This window comes from Setaria italica, chromosome IV (assembly GCF_000263155.2).
Source record: "Setaria italica strain Yugu1 chromosome IV, Setaria_italica_v2.0, whole genome shotgun sequence".
NCBI classification, from domain to species: domain Eukaryota; kingdom Viridiplantae; phylum Streptophyta; class Magnoliopsida; order Poales; family Poaceae; genus Setaria; species Setaria italica.
Genome location: NC_028453.1, coordinates 422,596 through 443,518, shown reverse-complemented (window position 1 = coordinate 443,518; position 20,923 = coordinate 422,596). Strand labels below are relative to the sequence as shown.

The window sequence follows — 20,923 nt, the reverse complement described above, 5'->3', positions numbered from 1 at the left end:
AAGAGTCAAAAAAATATAACAATAATATGAATGTCTTTTCAAAAAGCAGGCAGGTCAAAAAGAAGAAAAAATGGTGGAATGGCATATGGGAGTATGGGAGGTGTGTAACATGAGATGAGGGCTGCCACCAACCGCGCCAACGAATCCTCACCAACCAACCCTCTTCCTCATAGTTTCTTATATATAATAAAATCTCCAGGCAGCATCATCAGTGATCAAGATTGAGAAACTCAAGCTCACCAATTTCTTCAGAGGAAGCCATGGAAAGGTAATCCCGATGCAGGATTCAGTAAACTTTCTCCAAATTCAGTTGAAAAATACTTCGTCCTCTCCTTTTCTCTCTGCAACCAACATTCCAGGTTACATATGCTGTTATCTGTACGGCTTGCAGTGCAATCGGCAGGGTGGCTCCTCTGGAAGCCGTCCTGTTCGACATCGACGGGACGATGGGGATCTCCGACCCCTTCCACCACCGGGCCACCTCCGAGATGCTCCTCAAGGTCGGTTACAACAACGGCGTCCCCATCACGCCGGAGTTCGGCATGAAGCACATGGCCGGCCGGAGCAACGAGCAGATCGGCCGCTTCCTCTTCCCGGACTGGGACCAGGCCAGGCTGGACGCCTTCTTCGCCGAGAAGGAGGAGCTCTTCGCCAGGTACGCCGGCGAGGGGCTCAAGGAGATCGCCGGCCTCACCGCGCTCTGCCACTGGGCCGACGAGCGCAGGCTCAAGCGCGCGGCGGTGACCAACGCGCCCAGGGCCAACGCCGAGCTCATGATCTCCATCCTCGGCCTCTCAGACTTCTTCAAGCTCATCGTCTCCGCCGAGGACTGCGGGCGCTCCAAGCCCTACCCGGACCCCTACCTCAGGGCGCTCCACCTGCTCGGCGCCTCGCCGGACCACACCATCGTCTTTGAGGACTCCACCGTCGGGGTGCAGGCCGGTGTTGCGGCCAGGATGCCGGTGATCGCCATCGCCGACGAGAGCCGGGAGGGCAAGCTCACCGCCGTCGGCGCGAGCCTAGTCATCAGGGACTACACAGATCCAAAGCTCTGGTCCGAATTGGACAAACTGGACACCACCAAACCTCAAGCTGCAGAGGCCAATGGAGCATAATATACATAGCAATAGCTGTGCAACACACTGAAATATTTTTCCTTGCCATATTTCATTTCACTTCACGCACAACACATTCATGTGTGATGATGTATCTTAAAGCAAGACCAAAATTGCCGGTACAAATAAGCAAGACCAAATTTGATTGCGAGGGATCTCGCAAGACCTAGCTCTCTCGTTCTCTAAGTTAACAACTTCAGAAATGGGTATGCTTGTGGCGGTGCAAGAGGCCTGCAGCCATCTTCGTGTATAGTGACACGGCCGAAGAACCACGGAAAGCATGGTACATGCATACATTTTTCACAAGGTTCTCATACACACACCAAGACAGACATGGCGATCCATCAGTTTGATGAGTATCTTTTTGACAATGCCTCGTAATATTTAATTAGCTGCAATCAAGAAGAAAAATATCAAAGGGGTGAAATAAGTGAAGGTGGCGCACAACAGTGAGCAGAAAGTTTAGCATTGACATCAGGACAACATTCTCCAGCGGAATCAGCATTGGCCAATACCTGTTCAGATACTGATGGCTTAACCTTTGATAGAGCACGTTCAAAGTGTGAGAGCTCAATCAAACAAGAGGAACTCATGGATGATGTCCCGTGCTCAACAAAGTCCAGTCTCTCTTCCAATGCTGCCATCGCTGCTTCATTGACCTGATAAAAGAAGCACATTAGAACCATGTTTTCACATATTCTGGAATCACCAACTTGACATCAGCATAAGAGCACTGCTAATAATAGTTCGACATAAGTCAAATTGAATTCATCAGCTACACACATCCCAGAATAAGTAAAGCAAAAGCTCATACTAGATTAAGAAAAAATAATTCTACATTGTGCAAACTGAAGCACTGGTGCTCATTTTCGACAAATTAAAAAAGGTTCAAGAAAATATCACAGAAGTTACCAGTGATGCAAGGTCGGCACCAGTGAGGTTGTTGCACTCCTCACGGCGTGCTAGTGCTTCCAAATCGACATCAGATGAGATGGGCTTGCTTCGAGCATGCGCTTTTAATATTGAGACTCTCTCGTCCGCACCAGGTAAAGGTACATAATGTTTTTTCCCAAATCTACCAGGCCGCAGAACAGCATCATCTATCACATCAATTCTGCAAAAGAAAAGGTAAGCGGATATCAACGATCCATTCTGCGATAAATAAGAAAAAAGTAGGCTTGTCACCTACTGACAGTTACCTGTTTGTAGCTCCTATCACATAGACACCTTGGCGTTGATCGGCACCATCAAGTTCAATAAGTAACTGCAAACAGAAGAATCAGAATTAAACGGAATAGAAAAGTAACATAAAGGAAAGAACACGTTAGATAATGTTGTTTTCTGAACAGGAAGATGTACAGACTGTGAATATTCAAACCTGATTTAGGAGACGCTCAACAACCCATCCTCCCTCTTTCCCTCTCTTTGTTGTCAAAGCATCTACCTGCCACATCATATTGAATTAAAACTTAAACGCCATATACCAAGAGACCCCAAATGACACAATAAAGTTGCTTGACTGCTTAGTTTACATGCAGCAAACATCCAAAACTTATTTCAAACGATTAATCCAGGCTCTCATCAAAATAATGCATTGTATGGCAGGCTAGACATGCTCTCTTACCTCATCAAAAAATAGGATGCACGGGGAATTTGTGCGTGCACGAGTGAATATTTTCCTCACTTCTGATTCACTCTCCCCGACATACTTGTTCAGTAGCTCAGGCCCCTAAAGAACCATAAAAAGAAATATGTTAGTGCTAGTTTGTATGATTTCAAACAATTGAAGTGAAAATATGGAAATTCAAATGTCATCGTACCTTGATATGAATAAAATTAGCCCCTGCCTCATGTGCCACTGCTTTTGCTATTAGTGTTTTCCCGCAACCTGGAGGTCCAAACAGCAGGAAGCCAGCTTGCATATTCACTCCAAATACCTTGAAAGACAAGGAAAAAAAAAAGGCATGAAAACCAAGTGTAAACAATACTCAATGTATAAAGGTACATGAAAGGAGGGCTTATAGACATTAACATGTATAAAAAAAGTAAACACCATTGCTTTCTATGAACTTATGTATATTAACAAAGTGTTCTTAACTTTAAGGTGCCAATGCCCTCATAAGAAAAAACTTTAAGGTGTCAATCACAATGGTCAATAGAACACTAGATAAAAGACAGACACTAACTACAATTCAGTATTCACCTCGTAATCTTCAGGGTGCTTGATACATCGGATAATGCAGCGGTCAAACTCTTTCCTTAATGAATTAAGACCTCCAACATCATCCCATGTGACATCAGGGACAGATGAAAATCCTTCTCTTCTCAAGGATGGTTGAACCATTTTTGTTGCTTCCTTCAGCAAGTGAAATGAAGACATATATTAAAAATGGTAATCCATGGGGATCTGGTAAAATCTAATAACAGAAGAAAACTGGGTGTGGGAAATATGCCTATGTATCAAAATGCCAAGGTTTTTGGGGGTAATCCAAATACAGCTTACGCTGGATGAAACTAACGCAGAATTCTTGGACATGTGCTGTACATGAAAAAGGTGCGAACCTTACCTCAAAGTCGTACATTGTAATATGTAGGCCCTCCACCTCACCAGCATCCCAAGGTTGTCTCCACCAGTCATGCTTGCTATTTCCATTGTGTTCATGATAATACTGAGCTCTTCTTTTATCAATTATTCTCTTCATTGCTAGATTCCCTGCTTTATCCACTAGTGCCTTCAAGTCAGCACCAACAAAACCTGGTGTGGCCCTAGCTATTTTAAACAAGTCAAAATTGCCTTCAAGTCGAAGATTCTGAATAAGCATCTTCAGTATCTGTTTTCGTGCATTCTCATCTGGAACACCAAGGGATATCTCTCGATCAAACCTTCCTGGCCGTCGCAGAGCTTGGTCCACAGCATCAGGCCTATTTGTGGCTCCAATGACAATTACATAACCAGGTTTCTTTTCAGATGATTCTGCATCCAAATCACCACCACCAGGTCCAATATTCTGGTGGAATTGATCCATGCATGTCATCAATTGAGTAACTATCCGCCGCTCCATCTCTCGTTGCAGATTCTCCCTCTTGGATGCAATTGCATCTATCTCATCAATGAATACAATCGAGGGAGCAGTCCTGTAGGCCTTCTGAAACAATCCCCTGATATTTTCCTCAGAAGCTCCTGCAAGAACGCATTGTGAGGTGAGCTTCTGCATGACTCCTGAGTCCTGACAGAGAATTTATCTGTGCAGGAATGAGTGTGAAACCACACAAAGAAATCATACCCTCTTTTTTGTTGGCTAAGCTGCATTTCAATCTTTAAGCACCTATTTAGTATGGTTCTGATTTCATGACTGCTAACCAGGTTTAGCAAGTGATAGTGCCTTCTTACTAACAACATATTATTGGCTTATTGAGCACCAAATATTGATAATACATAAATAGAGTTCATCCCTTGTGCAAACTATTAGCAATACCAATCTTAGCAATTAGCACAACTAGATTTATTATGTCAAATACACATCAAGGCTGAAACTAGTATTAATTTTATAGTCTCGCTGGTGATGTCTAATCAAACAAAGGATGATGCCGCAGCAATTTTGCGTTGCAAGTGAAATACAGTTTAAAGCTTATATTGAAGCAACAAGATGAAGAAATAGCAGAAACTTGACCATTTGCACCTATAGAACACTAATAGCAGCTACAATATTGGCCAAGCAAGGATTAACAGTCATTTTTCTACATTTTAATTCCTTCTATGGCATCAAACATGATCAGCTGCTAAACTATTTGTCCAAATATACACGAGATGCATCAGACCTTATCCAATTTAATTTCGATGCAAGGAATCAGAGAACATACCAGATACCCCAGATACGACCTCCGGGGCCGATATCTTGTAGAATGGTACACCAGTCTCATTGGCAATGGCATGTGCAAGGGTGGTCTTCCCACAACCAGGCGGTCCGTGCAGCAGCAGCCCAGCCACAGGCCTAACCCCAAGGCGCTGCGGCAGCTCCGGATGGCACAGGGGCACAACAACTTCCATCATCAGCTCCTCTATCACCGCCTCCATCCCGCCGAGATCGGCGAACCTCGGCCCCTTGTCCCCTCGGACGATTCCTTCAGAGGCCATGGCCTCCGGCTTAGCATCTCCACCGGCGCCACCATCGGACGTGATGAGGCGGCGCGCCTTCTCAGCGGTCTCCTCAATCTCCAGCTGCTGGTTAGAGGCGGGGTTCCGTTTGGCCGTCTGCGCGGCGTAGTTGGAGCGGATCACGGACTTGGTGACGTCGTAGGCAGGGGCTGGCGGCGGGTGGGCGACCTCGTCGGAGACGGATGTGGAGGAGGAGGTGCTGGCGTGGGCGTCGTGGCGGTGGCGGTGGCGGTGGCGGTGGCGGGAGGCGGAGGAGTCTTCTGCGTCGTCGTAGTCGCCGCCGTCGGAACCTGAGGGGGAGGAGGGGGAGGGTATCGAGGAGAGGACGCGGCGGACTAAGGCAGTGAAGGGGTCCGGCTTCTGGCGGCGTAGCTCGGGGTAGTGGACGCGGAGCGTGCTGGCGACGTCCTCGGCCGAGGCGCCGGCGCCGGCGAGGCCGCCATTCAATATGCGGCGGCGGATCCTCTTCTCGAAGTTGCCAGCTCCGCCGGGACGCGGGCGCTTCCGCATCGGCGGCTAGGGTTTTTTTCGTGGAGTGGAATCCCAATTGGCTCGCCTGAAGGGAGGAAGAAGAGGAGCGGGTCGGTTCGGCTTTTTTTGGTGGCGTCTGTCGTGGGCTTTTTTTGGCGCGGCCCATATACCAGCATTCGCTCGGTGGGCTGCTGCTGGGCCATTCATCTTATGTTTTGTTTATTTTTCCCCACTCCTCTTCCAACAAAGAAACAAGGTCCCCCTCAAAAAAAAAACAAAGAAACAAGGTAGGATTACCTTGAAAAAAAAAAGGAAACTGGGCTAGGATGTAAAATTCTCAAATTGTAAAGAATCAGGCTCCCAAAGATTGATGGATTCACCCGCTGGTAGCTTAATAATGGATCAGACCATGATGTATGCCCAAATCAATGAACAAGAAGTAGTTAAATCAGGATGTGCCCAGCCTTCTTTTTAATTCTTTGATGAGGTTATATTTATGCACCAACTTGTCCTTAATTAGTGTTAGGCCAGAAAATAAGGATGACAATCCAACCGGTTCAGTACCATATCGGTTGGATTGTCCGATCTTCTCGCGGTGGATCGGTTAGAGTGTTTAACTCTGAAAGTCGTTGAAACTCCCATTCTGACTCGGGTTCGTCTCCTCCTGTGATCGAGTTTTTTTTTATATCGGTTGGATTGCGGGTGCGATATTAATAACCAGTTAACTATGCATCAAAGACCAGAAAGATGAGCCGCGCACCTCAGGAAACCTTTCATCAAATTTATGAATTACAAGACAGAGCATGCACGGGAAATAATACTAGAGTTTATTTATGCACGCAAGACCACCATATAGGTTGAACACGTATGAGCCCTACCCTACAAACACTTTGACAAATGACAGCAGTGTCATGCATGACGACCTCTGCTAACTCTCTCTTCCTGACAGTCTAACACCTCCAGCAACAAGGCATCAAAACCTGAAGGAAGAAGGTTAAGTCATAGTAGTGGCTAGACAAATACTACTAAGATATAGCATCACCCACGCATGCATTGCAAAACCACATCATGGTCATGGTCATGGTCCTGGTATGCACGTACGCCAACAAGATGGAATGCTCTAATAAGGCCATGACATGAGATGAGAGATCAGGCGGCGATGCCGGTGGTGAGGCCGAGCGCGACGACGGCCATGCGTCCGTACTCCCTGTCGTGGGCAGCGATGGGTACCCGTTCCTCGCCCTTCCAGACGTCCTCGCAGCTCTCGGAGGCGCCCAGCGCCGCCTCCAGCTGCTGCGAGGCCCTGCCGTAGACGCGCGCGCGGAGGTTGTCGAGCGCGTCGCGGAGCACGTCGGCGGCGGCGCCGTAGAGCTCCAGGCAGTGGTGCAGCCGCGCCCGCGCGTGCGGCGACTCCTCCACCTCGCTCAGGTCCTCCATCCTCGCCTCCGTCGTCGCCGCGTGGTCCGCGGCCATCCGCGCCGCCACCACCGCCAGCTTGTGCAGGTCCGCCGCGTCGCGGCTCCGCCCGTCCGACGCCAGCGACGACACGCAGTGCTCATAGCTCACGCCCGCCTGCGCGCTCGCCGCCTTCCGGCACGCCTCCTCGATGCTCATCACCGCCTGCTGCGCGCTGCACGGCGCAGCGGCGGTGGCAAGCAGGAGGACCACCGCGGCGGCGGCCAGCATGGCGGCGGCGGTGCTCCGGCGTTCTTGTTGCATTATGGCTTCTTTTTGCTTCTCCTTGGGTTGATTTGATCCCGCTTGCTTGCAAGTGATCCTCTTTACTTTATGGCCCAGCCCGGGAGTCAGATGGTGGCAAGTTTTAGAGGCGAGGAGTTGTTCACGGAGGATGCTGCGGTACAAGTGTTCGATGGCAGAGAGCTCGCATTGGTTGAACCATTCTTCCAAGAAAGAGCTAGTGAATAGTGACCCGTTGCTATTCTTGAACATGAGCATTTTTGGCCCCACTTGCCAGCCACACGTGGTCACTAGTGGACAGTGCTGCTCTGAAATCTCAACTTTGGCAACGAATTGAACAACAAAATTGTTGTGGACCAACGACCTCATTTTAATCACTTGAAGACAGCAGTTCATCATATCATTTCTTCCAATGGTCAATATATGTATAGATTGATATACAGCAGCGAGAGCCTGGAGATCATATGCACTAGCTATCACAAGCTTCAAGTTACTACTCTCAGGCATACTATGATACTATGACTTGCAGTACATCTTCAGATGCAGCCACCCCCCCCCCCCCCCCCCCAAAAAAAAAAAATCACACTTTCTCTTGCTGTTCAACCTCTGCCTGAACCGGCTTCGCCGAAGCGACAGCCTTGGCAGCTTCCTCTTTCTTTCCCCAGAGAACCATGTAGAGTCCAAGAATCACCAGCACTGACCCTAGCACGCTGCAAGATCGACACCGAGCAGACAGTGAGATTAAGCATGGCAGTTGCAGGTAAGCAGTACTGTGCATGCATGAACTGCCATGTAAAAACCCATAATGTGGCTGCAGTCAGCAGGGAGGAGATGAGAAGCATTGTGACCTTCCGAGGTAGAGCGGCTCGTGCAGGATGAAGAGATCGATACCGGCGACGAAGATCTGGGACAGAGGGCTGAAGGCAGCCGTGAACACAGGGCCTCTCTTCTCCACACAATACGTGAGCAGCAGGTACCCCATGCCAGACGCCACTACACCCTGAAATGTCACAACACTCTGCATCAGTGCCTAAAGATTTAATTTTAATAAAAAACAGCAGCAGCATAAGGCCTCCAATGGTACCTATCTCTAAGCACTCTAAGAGACAACCCTTCCAATAATCTAACTTTTAGCACATAGCTCATAGTATGAATGACCTCCACACATCATCCCCACGTAATCTTGAAGTGTCGTGTACGAGACTATCTCTTGATCATGAGATAGCTCTTATTTCTCTCATATTAAATATAAGAAAATATTTTATGAGCCAGCTAAAAAGTAACCATTGGATAGGAGGCCTGAGTATAGGTGGTGTCTGCCAGAGATCAATCTTACACAGTAGACGACCGTGACGATCTCTATAGTCCCCTTGAGAGCCCACACTGCAATACTGCTCCTCTCTATCGACAGGGTCAGCGCCCCTGCCTGGACGAAGCTGAAGAGCGACATGAACGCCGTCGCCGAGTACACGGCCGGGTACTTGCTGGTGAACTTCCTCTGCAGGAGCAGCCACAGTGCGAAGCCGACGACGTTGGCGAGCATGGAGACGGAGCCCAGCACCCACCGGACGGTGCCGCCGTGCGCTCCTCCGGCTTGCCCATGGTCACTGCCGGAGGCCGCCGGACTGATGATGGATGGTGAGGTGTGGGTCAGTGCCGAACCCTTGTAGAAAGTGAGCATCATTGCGCCACCCAGGGAGATGAGTGTCCCTGAGATCTTGGCACTCCCTGACATGCTCCTCACCTCTAGGGCTTCAAACCTGAACAATGGCATTGTTGTTTTCAACTATTTTTACCAAAGGGCTCAAGTGGTATGCAGAGGGAAAAAACACAAGATCCTAAAGCGAGTGATGATTTGATGAGCGAATGTGCTGGAGACTGTTAATTGCAGCATGTGCTTTAATTTTATTTGGGACCCATTTTAAAATTCAACTAATAACTTTCTCTAGGGGAAAAAGTTGGGCTTCTTTAGGCGCTTTAGGATTTGTTACACATTTAGTTGATTTCTTTTAAGATGCCAATATGCCATAGCAGCGATAGCACTATATCAATTTCCCTTTTTTTCTTGCGGTGTGATCGTGTGAGTGCCTTGTGTCATGCGCGTTCTAATACTCCTATAACTGTTTAGATGAACTGCTGGTTAACTTGTTACTACAAGAATTATTTAATTTCACAGAACCAATTCAAACATGTATAAATATTTTCCATGGTAACTTACATAGCTCTCTGCTACCTTTTTTTTATGGTAGCTCTCTACTACTTGATAGGTAATTGCAGTCATGCGGTATTTATGATACAAATAGATACTGCAAAGTTACAATAGAGAGATTTTGCAAAAGAGCAAAGCGTTTTCAGGCTGCTGAAAGAACAAGTTGGTTTTACCTGAAAGCGAGTGATATCAGGAAAGTAACCACTGGAAGCATATTGGAGAAAGTTGCAGCAAATGTTGCTGTTGTGTAATCCAATCCGACGAACAATGTGTACTGAAGCAGCACAGGACTGCAAAATGCAAGTCAAAAACAAACAATTTAACCTAGGATGACTAGTACTGCTGACGTATGAAATCAAGCTGAATAAAAGGGTGTGAGTAGAATGTTTACCCAAGAATACCACTTAGGAACATGTACATAAAGATTTCAGTTGTGAACTTTGGCCTCATCTTCCTGAAAAAGTCAGTGATTATTGTATAGAAAAAGCATGGTCAGAACAACAGTGAAAAAAAACACCAACGAAACGACCAGCAGTTGCTTTATTACTGTTCATTTTTCCCTTTGCTTTCAATACTACCTTTCCTTGAAGTAGGCAATGGGGCCAAGGAACACCGTAGCCACCATTTGCCGGAAAGTGATGAGGACCAGCCTGTTCATGCCCTGGTTGAGTGCCTGCTTGATCAGCGCGGTCATGATGGCGATCACAACGTTGGTGGCCACCATTGCCGCCGTCGGCATCCACTGCTCCATGCATCCTGCACTCCACATCTCAGGCAACCAGATCACCAGCAGAGCGCTGTTCCTGAGCTAACTGCGATCTGATGGCTTTGTCTGAGCGGTTTGTTCTGGTTATGTCATGGTTTTATAGGGGTACTGAGGTGCTGATGGCATCTCCAAGCATGTTCCCGACTTCGTTTCGTTTTCGCAACACGTGATCGAGAGTTGTGTTGTGACTAGGGTCTTGGGGAGAGGACAAGCTAGCTGCTACCATTGGCCGGTGCTTGTTTGCTGACTTCAGAATATTTGCAATCTGGAAGATTTGGATGTTTGAGCAACTTGCGCAACCAATTGAACAGAATAGCTCTTTAGATCATGCAGTGGAACATTTTAAAGCTCCTCCATCTTTTTATCAGTTTTGGCAAGCAGGTTGTGACTTGTGATCCTGATGCACCAATCGCTTCAACTGTAGGGCATTGGATGCTGTTTCCGCACTAAATATTGGCATGACCTCTATTTAGGGCTTATTTAAGAACATGTAGGAAAACACCTTTCCATGAGAAAGCACCAAAATCCAATGCCCACTGTCTCTTCTTTCATTAGCACAGATTGCTTTAAGTCCAAATCAAATCCAAAGCATCGATTCCCCGCCCTCACAGGAGCATGGGGGTACAACCATCATGTGAAGAACATTTGTGTTGTGAAATAATTTAATTAGTGATCAATTAGTATTAGAGATAATTGTACAAGACGGACCCTTCATGAAAAGGGGTGGACCTTTCATGAAGGGGCCAACCCCCAAGGCACATGATGCCCTTTGGGCATTTCCTTTCCCCTTGTATAAATATGTAACCAGACCATTCATTCAATCAACGAAGAGAATCCTCAGATTCATTCTTTCAGTCTCTCTTTCTACTTTCAACAATTTCTTCTTCTTTTCCAATTTCATGTTCAATGTGAGAGAAAAAGGCATTTTGACATGTCGAACATATGCCTCTCTTCTGTAAAATCCTAAGGCCAAGTCTTGGGGAATGTGAGATTGATAGGTTTCCATGGTGAGCCACACTTTGAAAACTAGATTATTAGAGTCCAATATCACGTTTTAAAGAACATGCTAAAAGACAAGTCTATTTTTTTAATGGAGGGAAACACAAGTACTATGTTATTTTCTTAGAGGAAACAGCACAAGTACTAATTTGCCCACAAAGAAAAACAAATACTAGCAGAATTATTATATACCATCCCCCTTAGTATTTGCATCTAGGAGTAGGAGAGCAAGCGGGAAATTCCGTATGTCGTGTATCACAATCCAAGAATTGTGTATTTTGGTCCTCATGGATTGTTTTAGAAAGAATATATTTTGTGGTTCGTCCTCATCATGATTGGACTTGCTTCTCCTTGTCCTCCTCCGCTTCCTTGGCAGATGATGATGCTTCCGAGGCATCCCTCTTCTTTCCCCACAGCAGAATATAGAGGCCCAGAATCATGAGTATGGATCCCAGCACACTGCACGGATAACAACAAAACACAAAAGTGATGCAATTTGGTCCATCCATTGCAATTCCAAAAACTCAGCTGCCATCACTTCAACGTGATTTAGATGTGCAGGTATCTTATTGTTTAGTGGTACGGAGACAACTTTGATAGCCAACAACTTGTTGAACTGATGAGTATGCTGCCGAAGCTTACCTTCCAAGATAGAGATTCTCATGGAGAAAGAAGAAGTCGATCATGGCAACCATGATCTGAATGATAGGAATGAAGGCTGAAGTGAACACCGGCCCTCTCTTCTCGACGCACCATGTCATCACTACGTAGCCCACTCCAGACCCCATAATTCCCTGAAATATAAGAGAATAATATGTTTGAATGCTTGATTCAATAAGGGAAAAAAGGAATATTACCCTTTTTTTTAATTCTAGTTGTGATCGAATAAATATATGAACTGGAATTCGTGGGTGGGTAATGCTTCTCTAAGAAAACATTTGTATCCGTACTTTTGCCTTTCCAGGAATTGTGCTGAGTTTTCTAGTAACTTTTCGTGGGTCAAAGCTACAGGTCTTTTAGGATTGGCTTCATGATTCTTCCTGTTTTAGGCCAAAATGATGGCTTGATTACATTGTTTAACTTTTAGAACGACCTCAGGGCAGCGTCCTTATCTGAAAAAGCTACTTTAAATTTTTCTAAGTACTGTTATTGTCATGCCTATCAAAGGGCCTTTTATCAACAGGAACAGAAGCAGTGTAAAGATACCAATAGAATGTGACAAGAGAAGTATATAGGGCAATCTTACTGTATATAAGACTGTAACGATCTCCATTGGCCTTGTCAGAATCCACACCGAAGCTCGCCTTTGGATCGCCGCCGTCAGGCTCCCGCCTTGAAGGGAGCTGATCAGGAACATGTAAGCGGTGCTGGAGTACAGTGCCGGATACTTCTTGGTGAGCTTGGACTGAAGTAGAAGCCAGAAGGAGAAGCACAGGCAGTTGGCCAGTAATGCTAACGTGCCCAGGGTCCAGCTCTTCTTGCCTGCATGGTGGTCTGGGCTCTCTGAAGGCTCAACTTGGTGTGTCAAGGCCACACCCTTGTAGAGGGTAAGGAGCATGACACCGGCAAAGGACATTAGCGTTCCAATTATCTTTGCAGCTCCTGCCTTGTTCCTCATGTTCAGTGACTCCACCCTGAATGAAGGAGCAGTAGTTTCAGACAACACAAGAAGACCAAGTGCAGGAAATGACAAGGTTTGGATACTGGAGCACCTTAACAAGACTGCAATGAGGAAAGTGAGCACAGGAGCCATGTTGGTGAAAGTTATGGCGAATGTTGCGGTCGTGTACTGCAGCCCGTAGAAGAAGGTGTACTGAGAGAGAGCGGCGCTGGACAGAACATACGAAAATAAATGAATCAAATTAAGCAGAAACACTCCACACATAAGAAAAGATTAGCCAAGTTGTCAACTAGTATGAGCAATTGGTCTGTGAGTGTACCCAAACGCTGCACTGAAGAAGAGGTACACAAGTATCTCCAGTGTGAGCTTAGGCCTTGTGCTCCTGAAAAGAGGGGGAAATTCAGCATTAGCATCACAGTATTTTACAGCCCAAGTCCTGAACTTTGATCATTCGCTGAAAAGTCACATCTCTGTACCGTTCTTTGAAATAGGCGATCGGAGCAAGGAAGACTGTGGCCACCAGTTGACGAAGCGTGATGAGTACTAGACGGTCGAGACCCTCCTGCAGCGCCTTCTTGATCAAGGCTGTTGTGACAGCAGAGATGAGATCAAAGACTAGCATTGCGATCACCGGTTTCCACTCATCGATGCGCGCCATCCCCCACATTGCTGCTTCAGATATGCTAATCCTTTTGGCCCCTTCACCTGAATTGCCATAACTATGCTCATGTAATGGACTATTTATAGGTCTTTTACTTGGTAGTGCTTGTGATAAAAGAGAGATGTGACAGGATATGCGCAATTACCCTTTACCCGAAAACAAAAGGCAAAGGTGCTACTGATGAAAAAAAATATATACATATATTCAACTGCAAAGGGCACATATGAGAGACATCCAGAATCAAATCAGCGTGTAAATGTGAAAGTGAAGAATCCTTAAACAGTCCATCCTGACATTATTTCTCTCTTCAGCACCATGAAAAGTTACTGATTAAGTTGGCAACATATTTTGACCGCGCAAATGTTTCCTTTGTCGAGAAGTTGAGGATGGAGGTGGAACATGCATGATGGAGGAAAAAAAATCAAACAAATTAGAAAAAGTAGGGAACACCCAGCACTACTAAAATGAAGCTTATGGAAGCACTAAAAAGAGGTAGCCCCATTGTTATTTGCACAGTTTGGTGAGTGTTTGAAAGTCCTGTCTGGCCTACAAACTTGACGCCTTTCGTATCAGTGATGAGCAAGCAGTACTATTCCGCAGCGGAAAAAAAAAGGCACCGCTACCCAATCCAAGGGAAAGAAAGGGAATTAGTGGGGTGATCACCCACCACCTTCAATTTAATTTGTGATCACCACGCCCTCACCTGTATATACTCCTCACTCCTGCTGCATTGGTGGTGCATCAGTATCACTGGCCAGTGGTAGTGAGGGATATGCCACTGGTTCACCCAGCGCATGAAAAATGCTCCCATCCAATTGATCTTGTACATCGTCGTACGTAAAGATGAAGCTGATAGACAAGTAGCAACCTCCAATCTCATAGAGGAACCGAGAGAGCAGTTGTCGCGATGCGCAAAGCGTGCCGTGGTGCACTGCACTTGGCTACAACTGTATTTGCAGCAAGTGGCCAAGCTGACCTGGATGACAAGCGGTAGTAGACCTAGACTGGCATAGTACTTCCACCAAAGCTGTCTGATATTTTAGCAGTTTGCAGACAGGAAGCACATTGTGTAGTGAGCACCTGCTCAATGGTCATCTTCAGTGGTTTTAGTAACTGCAAGTTAATATCCACTTGCACCCGCAGATGGACATGCATTATTATGCAGCGAGCACCTGCCAATGGTCACTTATTTCAGTGGTTACAGAGCAGCCGAGTGGCATGTTTCTACTGCGACGTTAATGGATTATCCAGAATGCAGACACGCACGATCCTGATGCAGAATTCTGGCATGGTCCGGATGCTGTGTACTCCAACAGCAATATCTTATCCATGTTTGGAGGAAGAACTAGGTAGGCAATGCTAGAAGAAGGGAGGCACCACTCTCTGCAGAAAGATTGATGAGCACATGGAATGGAAAGCAAAGATAAAAGCTTGCAATGTGGGCATGCCCTAGCTAGCTACCAAAAGTGCTTACCCTCCCTACCGAGGATTATCGTAAAGCCTGCATTATATTATTAACAAAAGTTTTGTCTTTTGCATGCATACTAGCCTCTACTAGATTGATAGTGGGATCTGCTCTTATCATTATTAAGAGCATCTTACGAAAAGGAGACCTTTAACCGCTATGATCAACAGGCTGATGCTAGTGCGCATTGTGATTGTGAATTTGATGGTTTATTGTACGGCATGGCATGGCAGCATGGGCGAACACGATCAGATCTTATTTGCCTTTTCGATCTCTTGGAAGATGCACTGCACGCTCCTTTAATTTTCTTTTCCCTCTTGGTGTTCTTGAGAAAGAGAGAGGTTGGTATACTAGTGACATGGGCAAAAAAGCACAGGAGCAGCCCAACACAGGCGCCGAACCGAAATTGGTTGGTTCCTTATATTATTGGGCTTATGTCCCGAATCTTGGGCCTGCACTTGCATGGGCTGCACATTCTGCCGAAAAAGAAAGACAGAGAAGACGGCCCATCCACATCCACCAGCAACTTTTTATTTCTCGCTCGATCCACCTGCTGATGCTGACTTGTCTACCTCGATCTAGCTGCCTGTTGAGTGAGAAGTAACGCGTCGCTCCCAAGGGCGACTCGAGCGGCTCCTCAACCCGCACCGCCAGCCACCTCCCCCGATCTCCCCACCTGCTTCGCCGTTGCCACAGCCGGCTGCTGGAAGTCTGGGCCCGCGAGGACGGCGGCGGCGTGGCAAATCAGCCCAGTACCCTCTCCCTCCCCTTCTCCTACCTCTCAATTTCTAGATCTGGCCGCCATGGAGGGGAACCGTGAAGGCTGTGGCGCGGCGGCATCGGTGGCCGGCAAGGGCGGCAGCAGCTGGGTGAACTTGCGGCGGTGGCTGTGCGTGGAGGCACGACAATGAAGGATGCAGCCTCGATCTGCATGTGTTCGGGCCGAGCTCCCTGGCGTGCAGGTGAAGGTCCTCCCCCCGCGGGCACAACAAGGGCAGCGGCAAGGCCTCCCCGCGCGAGGGCGGCAGCCGGCAGGGTGGCGGTGGCGCCCCGTGGCAATGGAGGCCTACGTGAGCGGCAAAGGTGGCTGTGCGCACTGGCTCGTGGCCGTGTGCTACGGCTCCTGCAGTGCCGGCGGCCCGAGGAAGCAGATCCTTTTCATCTTCACGGCAGTTTGGTAATTTTGTTCACATTGGTGGCATCTTGGTAAGGCTTACGAAGACAGCTGCGCATGGTATGGGACGTGCATCGTCATCTTTGAAGGTTGTGTGTTGTGGTGCGTTTGCAGTGACGACAGCACGAGGACGCTCAAGCCTAAGTTGGTAGAGGCGTGGTATGGGACGCTCCTTGTCGATAGAAGGTTACGCTATGATAAGGATGGTGTGCTGCTATGGTGGTGCAGTGGCTTGCGTTGGTCCCAAAGGTGTTAGTGTGGTATGGGACGCACTTCGTCGATGAGACCTGCAATGGTTGTTGTGCTGCATGGAGGCATGGCTGTTTGTATTGATCGGTGAGAGCTGCAATGGTTGTTGTGCTACATGGAGGCATGGCTGTTTGTGTTGATCGGTAGATGGCGTGGTATGGGATCAGTGATGGCGTGGTATGGGACACGCTTGGATGACTTTGGGGCATTGAGCGAAAGTCATTGTTCGTTGACCCAACAGACCGACGACAACGACGTTTTTGGGCACCGTACTCCTCCTGTGAGGTGTCTGTTAGCTCCCCCCTAATCTTAGGTTCTTGGTGAAACCTTGTCCGTGCAGGACGGATGGCGTCGACGTCGGTGGCGTCGTGCCCTGCTTGGAGGCGTCGTTATCGAAGTTCTCAGGTCTTCTCTGCTCAATGTTAGCTGTGGAAATTGGTTTTGTCTATCCGGTGGTTCGTGATCATGGCCTTAATTAACGAGCTGATGAAGAATTCTAATGGAAGTACCTCTCATATTCGGAATTATTCAAGCTCTGATAGTACTTTTGCCCTACTTGGTGGTGTGAAGATAGATCAACAGGAATTGACTTTACAAAGCAAGTCATGAAGGATGACTACTCAAACTGCAATTTGGAGGGATTCTTTTCTTTTTTTAAGCTACATGTCTCTTACATGTGCTAGCGTTGTAGCAGTGGCTACATTTGTAATAACTGTAGTCTGATGCATCCTCTTACATGTGCTAGCGTTGTAGCAGTGGCTACCTTTGTAAATGCATTATCTTTCGTGGGTGCCTGAAGCCGGATTTTCATAGCTGCCTCGACGAGTAGAGATCCAAGAGAGAGAAGAAGACGCTAGACGCATCATCCATCTACAGTAGTGGTTTACTGTTGAGCGGGCATCAGTTGAGTGACTCTGTCCATGGATCGACCGCAACTGTACAGAGCCCTGATGCCGACCAGCCGGCTCCGATCCTCCTCCGATTATATGCGAGCGAAATCAGAGATTGCATACTATACTCTCTGAGCACGCATGCATGAGCAATTAATTAAATTAATGGGCGGTGCCTCACCGCCGGCCGCCGTGTAGCAACGATCACGACTGGACAGCGAAGTGTTTACTCCGTCCTCCCAAATTGTAAGTTGTTTTAGCATTTCTAAATTATTCATCTAGACATGTATTAAAATCTGTAAACTTAAAAGTACCAAAATAGCCTCGCAATTAAACTAACGTGGAAATCCAATAACAACCCTGCTCGTACATACAAGGTGTGCTATTGGGCTTTCATGCTAGTTGGTGGCCTGGTGCAATGACACCTTGTAGTCACAGGCATCAATGCTGCCCTCCCTTTAAACAAAAGTGCACCGGGCTTTGGTCTTTACAAACCGCTTCACATAAGCTAGCTAGCCCAAGAAGAAAAAGGAACAATAGGACTAGTCTTCCTTAGCACTTATATAATTTGCTAGTTTATGTTGCACATGCAGTATGGTATGCTTGCATTTTATTTCTATCTCCTTGGCACATGCCCTATTAGCTCTAGAATTCTTAGTATATATTGCATTATTTCAATAACAAATCTATATACTCTTGTATGCATGTCATGTCCATATATGTAGTATCAAGATTATTCAGCTAGAGGCATGCAGCAGGGACTAATTTGTCTTCATCTATCTTTTATTTGCTTAATATAGTATTCTCTCCGTTCCAAATTATAATTCATTCCAATTTTCTTGGAGAGCCAAATCATTTTAAGTTTGACCAAAATTATAGAGAGGATCACAAAGATTTATAGCACCGAATAGATATACTATGAAAATATATTTAACGAAGAAACTAATGGTAATTATTTAGTATCATGAATATTAGTACTTTATCCTATAAATTTAGTTAAATTTGAGATACTTTTATTCTCAAGAAAGTACTCCTAGTTGATGAGTGAACGTACGGTCTAGTTATAAATAGACACATGCTTCCTTGCTAGCTACTGATCGATCGCATAAAACTTACACATGCATCTCACATCTGACGAATTGTCGTCATGTCCGACAAGCTTAGTTGATAGGATATGTTTTCATCCCGTGCATCGATCTAGGTTAGTGCAGTGTGGCTGATTAGATTCACATGGCATGTCTCTTTTTTGTCCCCTGCATGTAGGAGAAAGCATGCAGCATGGGCAATCGGGCATGCCCAGTCATGCAGTGTAGCTAGCAGCGCCAACTTTATTTTTCCTTTGGATTGTTGTACGTCTCCCGTCCTTAACTATTATATTATTAGCTAATAACCACTCCCTTTGTCACTTGCAATTTTTCTAATTAACACATTACTACTATTTTAAATAGGGAAAGTTATTATATGTTATAAAATCATTGTTACTTGCAATTTGAAGTCTTGCTTTGTTCTTCTATCCCCTTCTACGTGTACGTATCTCTACATCTCGACGAAATTCCTGTACGTACGTAGTTGGAACGCTGGATTGTGGCTGTTGTTTCCTTGACTGCCACACTGTATGTGAGCGCTATTCACAGCTCTCTTACACTGTACGTGTTATTGGAGCACATGTCCAAAAAATATTGGTTATACTTTGCTTGTGTATGTGATCGTTTGAGAAGGTGGTGAGATGCATGTGCTGCAGGTAGAGACCAGGGGAATATTTTCGTACAGGCAGAGTCAGTCAGCAGGAATCAACAGCTAGGCATCCCTCCTGCTCCTGTCCGTCCCTTGCCATGGTACCTCTCGTGTACACAAACCCAAGAGGTACACGGCGCCGATCGGCTGCTGCGAGCAAAGTGGATCGTGGAAGCAGATGGCAGACATGGCGGGCTCAGCGGCAGCGACGCAGCAGCTGATGCCGTCCACACCGACAGACACCGCACATGGAATGGAATGGAAGACGATCCGGCCGGCTACCCCATCACATCACTTCACTGACGGCCGGTCTGCATTTCTGTATAGTGGATGTTCAGGGACGCACAGTAGCGTATAGAAATGTGCTACTGCATTTCTGTATAGTGGATGTGTGTCAGCATCCTGAGCCTCCCATCACTACTTTAATGAGCTGTTTGCTCGCTGCCTGCTGCTTGTTTTCCTTTTAAAGGCCCCGCCCCGCCCCGCCCCGCCCGCCAACGAGTAGATGCTTGCAGACAGCAGCAGCAGCAGCCACTGCAGCAGCAAGCAAGAGATGCTGATGGGTTTCCCCGTGGGGTACTCGGAGGTGCCCAAGCTGCTGCTGCACTTGCTCTTCCTGCTCGGCCACCTGCGCCGCCTCTCCTCCTGGCTGCTCCGCCTCGCCGGCCTCGACGTCGAAGGCTCCTCCGACGCCGACCACCACCACCCGCGGTGGCAGTACAACCACCGCGACGACGACGGCGCCGCGGCCGAACGCCTCGAGAAGCACTCCCCCGCGGTGCGCTTCGACTCGCTGTCGTCGGACGGATCCGCCGCCGGCGTGGAGGCGCTGCCGCTGCCGGAGGGCTGCTGCGTCTGCCTGGGCGACTTCCACGGCGCCGCCGAGGTGCGCCGCGCCCGGGGCTGCCGCCACGTCTTCCACCGCGCCTGCCTCGACCGCTGGGCCGCGCACGGCCACCGCACCTGCCCGCTCTGCCGGACGCCGCTCCTGCCGCCGCCGCTGCTCCTGCCACTGCCGCTGCCGCCGTCGTAGCTTTCAGCAGGGAGACGACCCCAAATACTTCCTTCCTTTTGGGCTTTTTGGGGAAAAAATATTCCTCAAGAAGCACTGCAGGAGGGTGGGTCTCTGGTTTGGTGTGATTTCGAGCAACTGTAGGGGGCTCAAAGGAGCTTATGTGCTCTGCTCTGTTCTGCTCTGGTAGTATCCCCTGGTGGGTGTCCAAAGGACCAAAAGAAAGTGACAAAAAGATAGATGCTGATCGAAAAATGTACTTAGGTTAGGGCAAGTAAATACAGGAGTAACTATATACATGATATGTAGGTGGAGCAATTTGCTCTGCTCTGCTCATTTTCTTGTTATATTTTCTTATCAATTCTTTCTTCTTTCTCTCTTTGTGAGGTTGGGGAATTGAATGCCCCGATCTCACTATTTTGTGTTTTACTCTTACTGCTGGGATGCAGATAATATGGATGATTTACCTAAACTTTGTATGATGTCCCTGTCTTAGCTTGAAACGAGCTGCGCTTTGCTTGAAATCCATCTGTATGTCTGAAGATACTGTTTTTTTTCTTGATGAAACCAAGCATTTATCTTGTCTTTTTTTCCTCTGGAGTCGAATGTACATATTCGGTGATAGTTTGGAGCTATGTACTAGAAAAACTAAGGGAAAGAAAATAATTTGTGCCTGGTCCAGCCAGGGCCGTATTTGGCGAGC

General features: G+C 47.2%; 6 protein-coding genes across 6 annotated transcripts; 2 read left to right on the top strand and 4 right to left on the bottom strand.

The window, feature by feature from the left end:
• Window positions 1-47: 47 nt before the first annotated feature.
• LOC101776604 (haloacid dehalogenase-like hydrolase domain-containing protein Sgpp) lies at window positions 48-1,284 on the top strand. The gene is made up of 2 exons (XM_004964251.4): window positions 48-268; window positions 392-1,284. The coding sequence occupies exons 1-2, from the start codon at window positions 261-263 to the stop codon at window positions 1,113-1,115; spliced, it is 732 nt and encodes a 243-aa protein (XP_004964308.1). The 5' UTR covers window positions 48-260; the 3' UTR covers window positions 1,116-1,284.
• LOC101777022 (cell division control protein 48 homolog C) lies at window positions 1,098-5,837 on the bottom strand. Its single transcript, XM_004964252.3, has 10 exons — window positions 4,977-5,837; window positions 3,683-4,296; window positions 3,319-3,471; window positions 2,936-3,052; window positions 2,740-2,844; window positions 2,494-2,559; window positions 2,315-2,379; window positions 2,028-2,229; window positions 1,631-1,774; window positions 1,098-1,507 (listed from the first exon to the last, which is right to left on the bottom strand). The coding sequence occupies exons 1-10, from the start codon at window positions 5,779-5,781 to the stop codon at window positions 1,460-1,462; spliced, it is 2,319 nt and encodes a 772-aa protein (XP_004964309.1). The 5' UTR covers window positions 5,782-5,837; the 3' UTR covers window positions 1,098-1,459.
• A 666-nt stretch (window positions 5,838-6,503) lies between these two features.
• On the bottom strand, window positions 6,504-7,980 carry LOC101775540. Its single transcript, XM_004966534.3, has one exon. The coding sequence runs from the start codon at window positions 7,945-7,947 to the stop codon at window positions 6,892-6,894; it is 1,056 nt and encodes a 351-aa protein (XP_004966591.2). The 5' UTR covers window positions 7,948-7,980; the 3' UTR covers window positions 6,504-6,891.
• On the bottom strand, window positions 7,832-10,663 carry LOC101776198 (WAT1-related protein At3g30340). Its single transcript, XM_004964250.2, has 6 exons — window positions 10,228-10,663; window positions 10,041-10,103; window positions 9,823-9,939; window positions 8,777-9,200; window positions 8,289-8,440; window positions 7,832-8,150 (listed from the first exon to the last, which is right to left on the bottom strand). Exons 1-6 carry the CDS (start codon window positions 10,416-10,418, stop codon window positions 8,021-8,023), a joined length of 1,077 nt encoding a protein of 358 aa, XP_004964307.1. The 5' UTR covers window positions 10,419-10,663; the 3' UTR covers window positions 7,832-8,020.
• Window positions 10,664-11,475: 812 nt separating this feature from the next.
• LOC101775520 (WAT1-related protein At3g30340) lies at window positions 11,476-13,743 on the bottom strand. The gene is made up of 6 exons (XM_004964248.4): window positions 13,512-13,743; window positions 13,355-13,417; window positions 13,127-13,243; window positions 12,661-13,048; window positions 12,057-12,208; window positions 11,476-11,873 (listed from the first exon to the last, which is right to left on the bottom strand). The coding sequence occupies exons 1-6, from the start codon at window positions 13,700-13,702 to the stop codon at window positions 11,744-11,746; spliced, it is 1,041 nt and encodes a 346-aa protein (XP_004964305.1). The 5' UTR covers window positions 13,703-13,743; the 3' UTR covers window positions 11,476-11,743.
• A 5,941-nt stretch (window positions 13,744-19,684) lies between these two features.
• LOC101775118 (E3 ubiquitin-protein ligase RHA1B) lies at window positions 19,685-20,741 on the top strand. The gene has a single exon (XM_004964247.3). It carries the CDS (start codon window positions 19,714-19,716, stop codon window positions 20,239-20,241), a length of 528 nt encoding a protein of 175 aa, XP_004964304.1. The 5' UTR covers window positions 19,685-19,713; the 3' UTR covers window positions 20,242-20,741.
• Window positions 20,742-20,923: the final 182 nt, after the last annotated feature.

What these genes read in the sequence shown, in the direction of transcription:
- LOC101777022 (XM_004964252.3), bottom strand. Translation starts at nt 5,781, where the DNA reads ATGCGGAAGCGCCCGCGTCCCGGCGGAGCTGGCAACTTCGAGAAGAGG. An exon ending in AGCACCCTGAAGATTACGAG is followed by an intron (nt 3,053 to 3,318) that starts GTGAATACTGAA and finishes TTGTCTTTCAAG; the next exon opens with GTATTTGGAGTGAATATGCA. An exon ending in AGCCATCAGTATCTGAACAG is followed by an intron (nt 1,508 to 1,630) that starts GTATTGGCCAAT and finishes TCTTGATTGCAG; the next exon opens with CTAATTAAATATTACGAGGC.
- LOC101775520 (XM_004964248.4), bottom strand. Translation starts at nt 13,702, where the DNA reads ATGTGGGGGATGGCGCGCATCGATGAGTGGAAACCGGTGATCGCAATG. An exon ending in TTCTTCAGTGCAGCGTTTGG is followed by an intron (nt 13,244 to 13,354) that starts GTACACTCACAG and finishes TGTTCTGTCCAG; the next exon opens with CGCCGCTCTCTCTCAGTACA. An exon ending in TCGTTACAGTCTTATATACA is followed by an intron (nt 12,209 to 12,660) that starts GTAAGATTGCCC and finishes CTTATATTTCAG; the next exon opens with GGAATTATGGGGTCTGGAGT.
- LOC101776198 (XM_004964250.2), bottom strand. Translation starts at nt 10,418, where the DNA reads ATGTGGAGTGCAGGATGCATGGAGCAGTGGATGCCGACGGCGGCAATG. An exon ending in ATTGCCTACTTCAAGGAAAG is followed by an intron (nt 10,104 to 10,227) that starts GTAGTATTGAAA and finishes TGACTTTTTCAG; the next exon opens with GAAGATGAGGCCAAAGTTCA. An exon ending in GAGCCGCTCTACCTCGGAAG is followed by an intron (nt 8,151 to 8,288) that starts GTCACAATGCTT and finishes TCGATCTTGCAG; the next exon opens with CGTGCTAGGGTCAGTGCTGG.
- LOC101775118 (XM_004964247.3), top strand. Translation starts at nt 19,714, where the DNA reads ATGCTTGCAGACAGCAGCAGCAGCAGCCACTGCAGCAGCAAGCAAGAG.
- LOC101775540 (XM_004966534.3), bottom strand. Translation starts at nt 7,947, where the DNA reads ATGCCTGAGAGTAGTAACTTGAAGCTTGTGATAGCTAGTGCATATGAT.